Source organism: Xiphias gladius, chromosome 5, assembly GCF_016859285.1.
Source record: "Xiphias gladius isolate SHS-SW01 ecotype Sanya breed wild chromosome 5, ASM1685928v1, whole genome shotgun sequence".
NCBI lineage: Eukaryota > Metazoa > Chordata > Actinopteri > Istiophoriformes > Xiphiidae > Xiphias > Xiphias gladius.
In genome coordinates, this window is record NC_053404.1 from 12,525,185 (window position 1) to 12,539,405 (window position 14,221).

General features: G+C 38.9%; 2 protein-coding genes and 1 long non-coding RNA gene across 11 annotated transcripts in view; 2 read left to right on the plus strand and 1 right to left on the minus strand.

The window, feature by feature from the left end:
* The first annotated feature begins 1,234 nt into the window (after positions 1 to 1,234).
* tram1 (translocation associated membrane protein 1) lies at positions 1,235 to 7,231 on the plus strand. The gene is made up of 11 exons (XM_040127210.1): positions 1,235 to 1,557; positions 3,093 to 3,156; positions 4,214 to 4,335; positions 4,426 to 4,542; positions 4,640 to 4,698; positions 4,847 to 4,931; positions 5,152 to 5,222; positions 5,440 to 5,544; positions 5,712 to 5,855; positions 6,523 to 6,674; positions 6,974 to 7,231. Exons 1-11 carry the CDS (start codon positions 1,435 to 1,437, stop codon positions 7,042 to 7,044), a joined length of 1,113 nt encoding a protein of 370 aa, XP_039983144.1. The 5' UTR covers positions 1,235 to 1,434; the 3' UTR covers positions 7,045 to 7,231.
* Positions 5,764 to 6,590, minus strand: LOC120789983. Its single transcript, XR_005707486.1, has 3 exons — positions 6,481 to 6,590; positions 6,101 to 6,165; positions 5,764 to 5,865 (listed from the first exon to the last, which is right to left on the minus strand). It is a non-coding gene; the product is annotated as an uncharacterized LOC120789983 (long non-coding RNA).
* A 2,229-nt stretch (positions 7,232 to 9,460) lies between the features above and the next one.
* The window catches only part of ncoa2 (nuclear receptor coactivator 2), a 55,976-nt gene continuing 51,215 nt past the window's right edge, over positions 9,461 to 14,221 (plus strand). For 6 of the 9 annotated variants that reach the window (XM_040126897.1, XM_040126896.1, XM_040126904.1 and 3 more), the window contains exon 1: positions 10,092 to 10,289. The gene's annotated coding sequence lies outside the window, so the exon portion shown is untranslated. Of the gene's footprint in view, positions 9,487 to 10,091; positions 10,290 to 10,723; positions 10,873 to 11,619; positions 11,664 to 14,221 lie in introns of those variants that run through there. The other 3 variants (XM_040126901.1, XM_040126899.1, XM_040126898.1) reach the window with 3 other exon arrangements.

Here is a 14,221-nt window from a genome sequence, read left to right on the forward strand (position 1 = left end):
CAGGCCGGAAAAATGTAATTACATAACTGAACTTGTTCATGTGTGCATATACAGTAGGTGTGTGTGTGTGTACATACAGTGTGTGACTGGATGGCAGTTCACACTTTAAATTCCTGTCATAGATTTTTTTTTTTTTGGGTGGGTTGGGGGCTTGGGAATGGATGGCTTAAACGTCAGTTAGACTATGATGAAATGCCTGGGTATCCCCAGACATGTTGCTTCACTTTACAAATGAAACACGAAGACAAGTGTATCTTTTAATTGCTGCTAACACAGAGGATGGGAATGGTCACACAACACCTTGCAAAGTTGTTTTCCTGTAACTGATGTACTCAGCTTCATATAAGACCAGGAACCATGTAATGCACTTCATTATTTTCGAAAGACAAACATTGTAAACTTGAATAACTAATAAATAAATACATGAATATGATACCATTGGCAAACAATTTCATAGTGAAACTAACTCATGAGAAATAAAACCCATAATTGCTAGTTTCATTACTCATTTCCTGCTACAGCCTAATGTGGTCTACTATAAGCAGTAGCTTGTAGTACCTAATTTTAACTACTGTTCCCAAGTTTAGATAGTTATTGCTGTAACTGACATTTCTGGGTCAGTATACTACCACCATTTTCTTACCATTAGCCTCTGACTACCATTTACTGTATGACCCCAGTTCAGCAGAAGTTCCACAGTCTCGCTTTTAAGTTTGAATATGCTGAATTTCTTAATGTGTATTTAAATAAGTCAAGGCAGCCCTTTATGCAGCTGAAGGTAATGAGATCAACAAGAAACTTGTATTTTCCAAACTGTCAAACTATTCCTTTAAAATCAAATTTATTTAAGAGCATGCATCATGTAAGTATATAATCAACAGAAAAAATAATAAAAGTATAACTAGATTTTGACACAGGGCCATACAAGACAAAACTTGAGTGATAGTGCAGGAAACACCTTGAGGCTGTTATTATTTCAGTTTATATTGTGCTTTAGCGTTGCTGCCATAACTCCATTACCCATCTGCAATCAGTCAAACTACCACAAACTAATTGCAACACAGTGGCAACTGGGGACGGTTGGTAATGCAGCTTTGTTCAATCTACTATTATTTGTTACATGTTGAAAACCTTCTCCACAGTAGGCAGAAAATACAATTCACCACTATATTATACTCCAAACCTCTAGGTAGCGATAGAGAGCCCCAGCTGTTTCTCTCCCGTGCGTAAAGAGTCTGGCTGGTCAGGCGCAGCAGCTCTCTCTCCGTGGATCCTCCCACTAAGGAGAGTGACACGCCATTCAATTGCTGCCTGGCCCTGTGCTTGTAGGAAGCAGGAGGGAGCCTTCTCGTGCAGAAGGGCAATAATATTATCTGATAGAAACCGAATACATCGGCGTTGCGTGAAGCGTAAGTTGAGCCGAACCGTGTCGACATGGGGATCAGAAAAAAGAGTAACAAGAATCCGCCGGTGCTGAGCCATGAGTTTGTCATCCAGAATCATGCAGATATTGTTTCCTGTGTTGCTATGGTGTTCCTCCTCGGGCTGATGTTTGAGGTAAGTCCCGTCCACATGTTGAATGGGTTTTAATTGCGGATCATGCGGGGTGTGCTCGGCTGGCACTTGTGGTAGACAGGATGCAGAGTACTCACCATCTGTTCTCCTACAAACTGACATGGCTGTCTGATCTAATCTTCACACTACTTCCTCCCATGATCGAAAGTTTTCTGTGAACGTTGCCCCCCCCCCCGAGATGATCAACTCTTACGTTTAGCCTGGCATATTCAATCAGGTTTTTTTTGTTGTTGTTTTTTTTTAATCTGAAGCATGTGGGAACTAGTGTCCACCTTCAATCTGGCTGCTTCCCGTGTTGAAATCGATATTTTAAAGCACTCGTCCACAGGCCTGCGGTTTGGTCATAAAAAAAAAAAAAAGTTACTTTACAGTTTTTGAAACAATATTAGTTGATCTATCTAAATATGTTGCAGGTTTCTTTAAACATTGTATGGATCTTGTCTCTATATTGTGCAATACTCTGGACTTGGTTAGTTTATGCGTAGATGTGTTACGTGGCAATCATACAACGACTCAGAGGGCTGTTATCACAGAAACCAAGACTGCACCAAAACTGAAAGTTGCCCTTGGAGCAAAAGAACGTCTTATATATAACTCGATCCTGCGGGCTGACAGCCGGGACCTCTCCATACACAAACCCTCTCTATGCTCTATGCTGGTCGACTTTCGCTTATATTTGTGTTTTAAGTATGTTGCATCCTCACTGAAAAGCAGCGCCATTTGCGTCAAGCTGACCGTAGTTAAAAGTGCTTCCTGTTTTCGATTTCCAAATTAAAATTCTTGTTTACTAAGAGCTGTTGCAACGTGTGTGAGTACCAAAATGGCAGCATTTCAAATTGCAATTTAGTTGCACAGTGTACAATCATGTGAATTTATTATCAATCTGCTGCGCACGTAGCTCATTTGTTGTGAAGGAGGTCTGCGCAACTTCCATTTTTAACCCTTTCACTTGGCTATCTTGATCAGGATCTGGATCATGTCAATTATTGCATCAATTATGTTACTCCTGTATAATTATACTGATTACTTATAATCAACAAAGATAATTTCCTATGAAAAGCAAATAATGTATTCCTATATCAATTCCAATAACTTTTCCTTTTCCCCAAAACCCCTAAAAATGGAGTTGGCACTGTTTTATCATCTTTTTTGCTGTTGTTACAATAATATTGCATAATTCCCATGTGGTCTCTTAGTCTGGGGTGATCTTTGTGTATCACCAGCCCCAAAATTGCTATAATATATTGCTAAAATAAGACATTCTGTGATTTTAAAAACCAGTTAATTGGTATTAAAGTTTAAAACAAATGTGTTACATTAAATCATAGTTACAGTCACCCCCTTATGGGTCTTGCAGTAAATCCTTAAAATATAAACACAATGCTCCATGTTTCAGTGCATGTAAACAAAAGTAAACCGTTTAAACAGTTTGATATTTGCAATTTGGTGCAGTCCTTGTTTAAATGACTGTCACATGTGTGCATGCTCTTATTACTAATGTTTTTTTACATCTACAGGTCACCTCAAAGTTTGCAGTGTTATTCATAACTGTCCAGTACAATGTCACCATATCAACAAATGGTAAGTTAATGATGAAATTGATGAAATAAGACGTGTAATGAGAATAGATGTTTTCAGATGATGTGTGAATGTGTTAAGAGTAGTTATAGTGCAAGGTTGGGCTTTAACATATGATGCAGCTTTTTTTCTTAGCGTTTTCTCGCTGGAAGCCTCTCATTTGGATTCTAGAGCGGTACTTACGTGGCCGTGCAAAAACCCATTTAAGAGCGCTTTTTTTCCCTTTAGAGCTAAATTTAGTCTGCCTGATATATAAAGTTCTCTTGTGGCAAGGTTGTGTCAGACGAATTTGGGCTAAGGTGTAATATAGGCCTCTCAAGTCAAGTGCTCCTCACTTTAAGGTTAGCAATTTCTTTGCCTACTTCTGATACTGTTGAAAGAATGCAGAACCTCAGAGCTTATTTATACTTGTACAGGCTGGAGGTTTGCAAGCTGCAAGCTGGTGATTCAGTTCTTATCTGAGAGACCTTACCACTTACCTGTCTCAGTAACTTATTTACAGCCTATATCTAGTAAAGCAAATAACATGCAGCACCTAAATCTCTCTGCAGTGAAACAAATTCAGTAAGGATGTGTTTTTTCTTTATCTGTGCTGACTCTTACAATTTATTGGATTGATTTCTTTGCATAAACCTTGAGCCACAAGCTTTCTCAAACTATTTGCTGCTATGTTCATGTAATCATTTGTCTCCGTGCTACTACTCATCACATTATTCAGTGTTTCTCCAGGCTGTATAGATAATATGTAACTTTGGAAAGTCAGAAGATGCCCTGTGTGTGACACTTACTGTGCTGACACAGTTTGTGACTCTGGCACTTTCACTGTGGTGTAATACTGCACAGTCGAGACTCACTAATCCAAACACCTCACCTGAGAACTTAAGGTTATTAAACTTGTGAATCACTTGACCTAACTGAATTAAAATGACTCAACAGTTCATGTTATGGATCAGAAACCTGAATGAACTGGGTACACTCACCTTCATGATGCAAATGAAACACCTTACCAAAATATCGTGGACATCATGATGACTTTACATGACTTGTATGTGTGCTACAGAAGGCCCAGAGGAGACAGCTGTGAACCACTTTCACCATGGCATCAAGGACTTGGCCACTATCTTTTTCTACATGCTGGTGGCCATCATCATGCACGCCATTATCCAGGAATATGTGCTGGATGTAAGCTAGACAAACACGCACACACTTTAATACACAGACTTTAATCTCCATGAACAGTTCTGCACTGTTTATTGTGGTTCATCTTTGCAGAAAATCAACAGGAAGAAGCACTTCTCTAAAACCAAGCACAGCAAGTTCAACGAGTCAGGCCAACTCAGTGCATTCTACTTTTTCTCCTTTGGCTGGGGCACAAGCATCCTGCTCTCTGTATGTACAGTAGCTAAGTTGGCATTGTTTTTGTTTACAAATGTTATAAACCCCAAAACTGTCCATGATTGCAATTTAAATGCCTCTTTGTTCTTAGGAGAATTTCCTATCCATTCCAGTCACCCTGTGGGAGGGATATCCCCATACACTAATGCCGTAAGTAGGCATATTTTTTTGTAAACTGCAATTTTGTGTGGAGGTTATATGCATTTTGGAGCTTGTTATTTTGTTGAATATTATACAAGAGCTTCAAGTGTGGCTGTGATTTATTATTTTTAATTTGGTAATTCCTGTTTTCATTCAGATTCCAGATGAAATTCTACTATATTTGTCAGCTGGGCTACTGGTTACACGCTCTCCCAGAATTGTACTTCCAAAAGACAAAGAAGGTAATTGTGTGCATGTGTGTGGCGGGCCCATCATTTTGGAATAGTATGACGTGCCGTAGCTTCTGTTAGGACCCTGAGGCTATTTCCTGTTTGATTTCCTTGGTTATGTTTCATTGTTTCAAAGAATCATACTCGTTTTGCTTAATTCTATGTGCAGAGTCACACTGGCGTAAATATTTTGACCATTTTTGGCCTCTCATCCTTTGTGTTTACTGTTCAGGAGGATATTCCACGCCAACTTGTGTACATCTTCCTGTATCTGGTCCACATTGCCGGCTCCTACATTCTGAAGTAAGAGCTACTATTTCAGAAAGCCTGAAATTATGTGTGTGACTGTATGGAACATGACATTTGTCTTGTGTTTGTACGCTGCCCTTCAGGAGAAAGTTAGAAGCAAAGGAACATTGTTTGCAATCTGAACAGAAGCTGAAGGCTCTATAGTGGTGTCCCCCTGTGTTGTTCCTGTCAGTTGTAATAAAGGAGAATCATGTTTCTTTATGTCTTTCAGTCTGAACCGTCTGTGTCTGGTCCTGCTTGTGTTGCACTACTTTGTGGAGCTACTCTTCCACATTTCCCGCCTCATCTACTTCAGCAACGAGACCAGACAAACTGGGTGAGTTCTCATTTCCTCCTTTTAAAGATTTCAGATTTTGTATGGTGTGTGCCAATCATTTGTACTCCCTTTTGTAAAAATAAGTCCATTAAATTTTTACCTGTTTAAAAATTACTGATGGTGAGAAGTCTTCAATGCATCACCATGCTCATCCTCTTGTCTTCCAGTTTCACCATATGGGCCGTAGTGTTTGTCCTTGGGCGGTTGCTCACTCTGTCCTTGTCTGTCCTCACCGTGGGCTTTGGTCTTGCCACAGCTGAGAATCAAGGCTTTGATTTGGCTGCAGGAAACTTTAATGTTCTTTTTGTCCGGTAAGCGTGTCTGAGAAGAGAAATGGGACCAACTTATCCTAAAATCATTTTTTGAAAACAGTTGCAGAATTGAAGTGGGCTTATTCTGGTCCAAAAATCTGTAAGCATCCGCCTTTTTGAATGTATAGTTCATCATCCCACAAAAAATATCCACTCTAAAATATATCTATAGCATTATTATGCAGAGAGCTTAAATGTACATTTAAGGCCATTATGTATCTGTCAACATCAGGTTAGCCACTTACTGTAGAATAAAGGAACAAGAGCTTCTTTCTAGACTCACTATGCAGCCCTGAAGTTAAAGAATCCGCTGTAGAAGAGGAAGAGAGTTGTTCACCAACACCAGCTTCAATAAATTAGAATGAAATGCAACCACAATACATCTTGTGCCAAGCAGCTTCAAAGGCAAGAGAGAGAATTATTTTTCTCATTTCTGCACACAAACCCTCATGTCTGTTTCACTGTTGAAACATAGTAAGATTGTAAGAAATCAACAAAAATGCACTAAAAAATACATTACTTAACTTTATCAATCCATAATGCTTTGAATATTGAGTATATGAGGGTGGTTCTCCCTTTTGACCAATATTTGAGAGTCGGACTTGTCATTGTGTAACATACATACTTTGAAAAGGACTTTTGAATTACTGTTTCCTCTCTCCTCTAGAATAACTGTCCTGGCCGCTATCTGCCTCACTCAGGCCTTCATGATGTGGAAATTTATCAACTTTCAGCTGCGCAGGTGGAGGGAGCATGCCCAAGCTCAGACCTTGAAAAAGAAACAAGTTCCTTCTAAGAGCAAATCAAAGAAAGACAAAGGTGAGGGAATAAAGGCATTGGATGTTGATGAGTTTGTTCACTTTTGTATGGAGAATTCTTCTGCGAAGTACCACACATTATCCTATGCAATAAAACGAAGAACAAAACACACACTGCTTAAATGAAACAGACAAAAACCAAATCTGAAAAAAGGAGAAAATATGCCATAATAAACTTAAGGAGGCATATGTTTCAATCCATACTTTAATTTATTCTCATGAAACACTATATTAAATGCATAATATCATGCTTACCTATTCTTTACATAGGAATAACTCAGATGTGTTCTTTGTTTTCAGCCAATGGAGTAAATGGAGTGAACTCCCATGGAGCTGATTCACCAAGAGCAAGAAAAGAGAAGTCATCATAAATACATTCCCCTCAGCCCATCCTATCAACCCCTTCTCAAACAAGCATCTCTCGCCGAGCATCCATGGCTGTGCCCAACCAACAGATCCTCCAGTTTGCCACCCTGATATCAATTTTTAGCTCCCACACAGGACTGACCTCCCAGCTGGACTTGAAGGGCCAGAATGCATTTAGCTTTGCTTGTCATCCAGCACGCCTTGATTTGAGAATCATTGCTCTGCTGTGCCATTTCCAATGAAAAGAAAACAAATCCAGAAATAAACTATGAAAAAAGACCTTATTTAAGAAGTGCCTATTGAAACAGATTGTTTTGTACAGGGTGTGTAATTTTTTAAATTTCAGGAAAGATGAATTCAGTGTTTAATGTTTCTCCCAAGTCAGGCCATTTCTTGCTTTCCCTAAATATTGTGTATTGCAGCTTGTATTTTATTTCTTTTTTTTCTTGTATTTATATCTGCTAGCTTAGCTCCTCTTCTTTTCCGCCAACTCCTGTCCCTCTTTTTGCAGACATTGTATGGAGTTTAGGAATTTCTTTGTAATATCCGTTGGTTTTTGATGACTCGAGGTTGCATACAGTCTTTTTATAATCTCCATCTTTAGGATATGACAGGGTTCACACCACAGTCTGTTCAAACCCACACAGCAAGACATTGTTACAGTATTTTCACCATGTCACTCACCAACACATCTTAAATGGAAAGCAATGTAGAATATGGAAGTGGTTTTCGATATCCACTTATGGATAGAATAAGATAGAGTTTATAAAAGCAACAAAGGAAAACAGGACACATCTCCGTGTAATATTCCAAGTAGGTTCACAGTTCACAGTATTGTGCAAAACTTACAACAAATACAAAGTATTTAATTATCGTTCAGAACAGCTTTGTAATCAGCACAGAACATGTTCCTCGCAATGAAAATATACTGAATCTATTGCAGTTCTGCCTATAATACTGTTAATCAATAAACACACCTAAAGTTTTAGTTTTGAGTGATATAGGATCATTTTATTAAAGATGGAAAGGTCAAAATCTGGCAAAGCATCCCTTTAGTCAGTTTCATTGAACATTGTATGTCCCTCTTCATTTGTAGTTTAAGTGAAATGGTTTATTGTATTTGTTTGACCTTGCATTTTAATACTTACCTTAAAATGTCCACAAGAATGATTTGTTATTAAGCATGGACTGGGAATGAGAAAACCATATTTTGTTTGGCTCTAACCTTAACCCACTGCTGTATTTGCCAAATGATCCTGATTGACTGTTTATATATGCCTTTTTACTTACATGCCATAAAATGAATTTACAAAGCTATGGATTGCAGTCAGCTGTACTGTAATATTCAATCACTTAGGTTATGGCTTATTCTAAAGAATAAACCAATGGACTAACTTTAGGTACACAGCAGTGAGTAATGGTTGCCTCTGGCTGCACATCAGAAGCGGTTGTGGTTTTCTCAACTTGTCCTGGGGTTATCCTGCAAAGGAATAAAATCTGTTATTGAAAGAAGAGCTATCATAATTCTTATTTGGTTGTATTCGTAGTCGCATGTTCTTCACACATCTCTTATTCTATCTTGAGAAACATGGCTCAAATAAAGGACACTAAAGATGGTAATTTAATTTGTAGCAGTCATGAAAGAGGAGGTCTGGCGATTATTTGACTTGTCAGTGCAGTTGCTCCAAAACAAGGTTGCTAAAAAAAACAAAAAGCAAAAAGAAGAATTAAATGTTGCTATAATGCACCAGACGCAGGGCCATAGGGATCTTAGAAGGTGGAGGATTTTTATAAATACGGAGGTCTTTAGTTCCCTAGCTGCTCTCAAGAAAAAATTTAACAGAAAAAAAAGTCAAATGTCTGTCTTTTTTTTTTTTTTTTTTTTCAAACTAGGTTTTAAAAATAATCAATTATTCTGTAAATTCTATATCAAAACATGAGGGTCGAAATTGTGTTTCAAAGATTTCAAGTTGCCAGGAATACAATTCTGGGGGAGAAATTGAAAGATTATAGTTACTTATTATGTTGTTGTCTTCGAGTCTAAAAGTCTAAAAAAAAAGTCTAAAAATACTCAAATTAGCTTGTAAAATACCCACATTGTGTGCATTATATTGTAAATTGTAAACTCCCCCCAGGTGGCTAAAAAAAAAACAAAGAAGCCCCATGAAAAATATTAAACAAGTCACTGTTTTGTGAGGAAAAATGTGAGAGAACGGCAGTAACTGCGAGAAAAACGTAAACAAACGGTAGTGAGTGGTTGAATGTGTCTACATGGGGGTTCTTTTCTCTACAGTCCACATTCTACTCTGGTACATGAAGACATGTCGAAACCACCGTGTGGACACTTTATTATCCGCCACATGGTGGCGGTGTTGCACAGGGTTTTGTTGGAAAGAAAACGCCTGCTCTGGTTTGATCCACGGATAGTTGACCAGACATAAATCAAGGTAGCATAAGTAGGACGCAGTTCTTTTTTCTAAAGCTTGTAATGTTTGCTTGCCGTTTGTGTTTTAACACAGTTTTTTCACTTCTTAAAAAAGCAACCAATATTACATTCTGTTTGTTAAAAAATCTTGCCCCCCCATTGCAATTTTTTCTCATCATTGGTTACTGCAAGTGATAGGTGTTATGGCAACTGTAACCTCCTTTTACCAGCGTTTTTATTTGCGGCACAGCGCGCACACCCATTATTTTATAGACTGACATAAATCTTTATGACCTTAAATTTACACACATCTTGGTAAACAGTATTGACACCATCTTAGATCTATTAGTGTAACATGCACACACTTTATAAGTTTAGTTTAGTTTTTTTAGTATAAATTGGGATGGGTGGGGGGTGTCAGAGTTTGACCACATTTTAAACCACGACCACAACACACATTTACACATAACTGACACTCTTGACACAGTGATGTATTTAAGTAACCGTTATGAGTTGTCAAATTAAATGTAGACAAACTGATGCTGTTGAATCAAACTGCAAGTAGTGTGTCATACTAACAGTCAAATCGCCGTAGGGTTGCTCACGAACACCGCCGGTAGAGTTGATACGGCTGGAGCCCCGTGATGTGGTTTGGTGTGGGGGAGGATAGCACCAGCCAGATAAACACTCAGTATTGGTTTGCAGAGCAGGAGTAACATGGCGGCACAGTTAGCCAGCAGAAATGTTGTTTCACTACCGCGAAGGTCAGGGCTGCTTCTAATTAACAGAATATAACAGCGAAGACACAGCCGAAAGTATTAAATCGTAAGTAGCCACCCGCGTCTGTGCTCCTTGTAAAGACGGGACGTGGTGTTTTGGTTGTGAAATCCATGATCCAATGCAAGGTCTTCAATCTCGGTTGTGTGTCTGTTTGGCACAGGCTCTCGCTTTTGCGTTAGCTTATTAGCAAGCGTTAGCTTCTTGGCTAAGCTCGCTGTCTGTGTCAATAGTGTTTTCTGCAGCAAACTCAATTGGACGGATCGGACAGCGAGCTTGCAAGCGAGTTATTGCAATGTTTATGCCCGGTTTTTATTTGGTGGCGGTATGGTCACATGTAAATCTAACGTAAAGTAAAATGTAGTGTGCACAGTACTTTCATATGTCATTGTGTTGTTTTTTTGCTGAGTGAGCGAGTGACCGTGCATGCAACACCGGGTGAAGTTCGTCAGTGTAGCAGGAACGTAGTTAGCATGCTAACTGTTTAGCTGCAGGCTAATCTGGCTGGTTGAGCGTCGTTGTCAGAATATATGAGTGAGTCAGGACAGTTCTCACCACCATGTGTTTGAGCGGGCTGTTAACCTTGGTTGTTGTGGTGTTAATCATGCCTCCTCACGACGTGCTACGTTAGGTAAGTTGACGAAATTCCTGCATTTGTTCAGGATGCGGGGAGCAATCTTTTTTTTTTTTTTTTTTTGCTGAACTAATTTTTCTCTTGTGTTTGGCTGGCGTTACTATGCATTGTCGAACTGCTCTACTAATAGGCTAGTTAGCAGCCAAGCCATAATGTCAGCACTTTGACACTTAAACCAGCAGTTTCAAACGTTTGAAAAAGTATTCAGAAAATTGTCCCTGGGCTCGCTCCACACAAGAAACGCAGACTGTGGTGCTATGCTCAAGGTTGGAGGAGGAAAAGTCTGCAGGGTGCTTGCAGCTTGCTGTGGCATTGCTTTGCATAAATGAGACTCTAAAATAATTAGTTGGCAATACAGTTATGAGAGGCTCACGTAGGCTTCATCGTGGAGATATAGAGGCAGCACCTTTAACTGAATATAGAAGATTCTCTGTGAAAATGTAAGGCACTAATGCAGTATGAAGGAATGCAGCTTAGAGGGTTGACTTGTGTGCTGCATTGTTGTGCCTGTGTTGAGAGTCTAGGGCATTGCTTCTGCTGGACTGATTCAGGACTGTACAGGCAGACGGCTTGGGCCATTTCAGTGACTGTCAACGCTCCTTTCAGTAGTGCTATATGAATGCATCCCTGGATCCAGTTGAGCAGTTTCTGTTGCATCACTCTGCCCACTTGATGGTGCACAGTATTGGTGTCACATCAGTGATTTGAGATTTAACATGACATGCTGTGACTTGGCTGCGACCTCAGGGCTTCTGTGAAGATGTGATGGATTTCGGTCAGATCTGCCGGTAGGCATATGCAAAGTAAACTCTCAAGAAGTTTAAAAGAAAAAATTGTCGCATGTGGTTCATATTTTTCATTAACCGCATACTGAAAAAGGCCAGAGCATATGATGAGTTTAAAGATATGTGCTTATTCCTTTGAAATGTGTGCATGTGTTGTCTGTTAACCACTTTAAAAAATACTTCTCCTCCCAGCCTGAAAAGTGTTTTAACTCCAAGGCATAGTGCCTGAAGTTATTGGCTTTTTAATTTGCAGTATAACAAAACATACTCAATACGAGAATTTTTTTTGTGAGAGATCAAACTGTTTGACGTCGGGAGGACAGGACAAGTCCTGAAGTAAAATTAGAAGTAAAATTTCTTCTTAAACTGATCTGTTTTTAATTTAGAGATTGTGCTAGATGAGGACATGGAGCAGGCTTTTGATGCCTGTGATAACCCTCTCCTAGTTACAAAGAATGCAGTTTGGTCCAAATGCAAGGGAGTGTTCCTACAGTATGTAGTGTTTTTGGATGCCCAAGGTTTTGTTGTTTGTTTTTTGTTTTTAAAGTAGAAACATACTAGACTGTATTAAGAATCATATAACAGGGCTTTTACCTCTGCATTACCTTTGAAAGTTAGTATTATGCCATTTTAAAATAACAGTACAAAGAATGACCTTGTTGGGATCGGGGTAGTCCAGGAATTCATGCGAGGATGTATGAAAGTTCCTGTATGTGGAGGATAACTGACTGGAGATTTTCTCACATCAACTTGGCAAAGTTCATGTAATGGGTATTACCTAGAAATACTTCTCTGCCTCTACAGCTATAGCAACAGGTGTGTGAAAGAGTAATGCCCAGCTTGTCACATCATTCGGAAACAATCTCTACATCCTCCTCTTGCTCTCTTGCTGGGTAGTTGTCTTCTCTCACTCTGGGCTCCAGTAATCCCTGTAATTTCCTTCACACAACCCCATCTTTCTATACTGCTGTTTGGCTCTTTTTGGCTCCCTACTCTGTGTTCAGTGTGGGCTTATAATTCCATAAAACAAAGCAGTACGTTCCAGTGCACCTGGAGACAAACCTATCGTCTTGTAATCACTGACTTTTGCCCTGTGATAGGTTTCTTTGTTGCAGTACCTGAGTGATACTGTAATCTTTTGACCCTTGTCCTGCTGCATACAATTCCAGTTCTTTTGTTTTTGCCTGTCACTATTGGACTAATATGTTACTCCAGTAATTCTTTTTTTGTATTTCAGCCCCCCTATAATGTAAATTTGAATAACATTTTTATGCTTTGTAATTCATGCAAGCAGTTGTATGAGAAAATCTTCACAAATCAGCACAGATATTTTGAGTCAAAATGCCAAATTTATTTGGCTCCAGCTTCTCCAATGTGAATATTTGCTGGTTTCCTTAGTCTTCTATAATTGTAAACTGAATATCTTTGGGTTTTTTGACTGTTGGTGTAACAATACAATATTTGAAGAGCTTGAGCCATATACTGGGGCTTCCGGAAATTATTAATGTGTTGAGATTGTCTGTGTTCTCAATTCTGTGAACTGGCATCTAATTTTTTCTCCCTTTTTCTTCTTTCTTTTTTTAAGTCTGCACTTAAATATATACTTAGGATTCATACTTTGATAGCATTTTGAGAACAAATTAAAGTGAAATTTGGAGTTTATTCCAAGTGAATGCATTAGATGGATCACAATTTGGAGGTGAATTCCCAATCGCATGAGTTCCAGAGGTAATTGTGGCCCATTTTTGTCAGGGCATTAAGGTTTATTTAAGCAACTGAACTTTTTTCAGTACTTATTTTCATGTAACCAAAGCCCCATTCAAATCATAATCAGTTTTAGAAGAATGAACACATTCACCTCACATACTCACCTCTATGCCTTAGACTCCTTACTGGACTTTTTTTTTTTTTTTTTAGCCAAATACTAACTTAGAGCTCAAACCTTCACTTTTAGAAGTGCCAAATTCTATATCTTTTTAAAGCTTAAGATGATCTATTACACCTAAGCAATGTAAGACACACATCTCTTTAAATTATGACACAAATCCTTTTTTAAACATGTCACATTTTACCAGTGAACTACATTGCTTCTCTTGTTTCCACACACCTTTCCTTGCTAACAGCATTAAGTTGACTCATTTGAACCAGGCTGGAAAATGACATCCCTGTCTCCACCGCGTAGTATGGCCACCTCCTGAACAACACCATACCTCTCAGTCTCACACACGCTCCTAAATGTGTACTGCCGAGATCTTTTTTAAAAGCGGTGTCAAATGACAACATCTAGTGCTGAGAGGCTGGTAGGAATCTGGGCTTTCATAAGGATGTTGCAAAGTATTACTGCCCTTGCTCAAATCTGCACATTCCATTCAAGGAGTTATTGCTTTGCTTTCGGCAAAGTCTACTCTGTCCAGACCAGTTAAAGACAGTTTGTTGAGCCTTGGAATTATTAACATTTCCCTGTCTTTGATTATCTAATATTTATTTCAAATTTAATAATTACATTAAATAGCCCAAACAGGAGGATACAGTAGACTTTGGCTGCACGATAAGACACACAA

Excerpts from the sequence above, each read along its gene's own strand:
- tram1 (XM_040127210.1), top strand. The coding sequence starts at position 1,435 with ATGGGGATCAGAAAAAAGAGTAACAAGAATCCGCCGGTGCTGAGCCAT. Across the intron at positions 4,543-4,639 it reads GCACAAGCATCCTGCTCTCT|GAGAATTTCCTATCCATTCC; the intron begins GTATGTACAGTA and ends CTTTGTTCTTAG. Across the intron at positions 5,545-5,711 it reads AACGAGACCAGACAAACTGG|TTTCACCATATGGGCCGTAG; the intron begins GTGAGTTCTCAT and ends CTTGTCTTCCAG.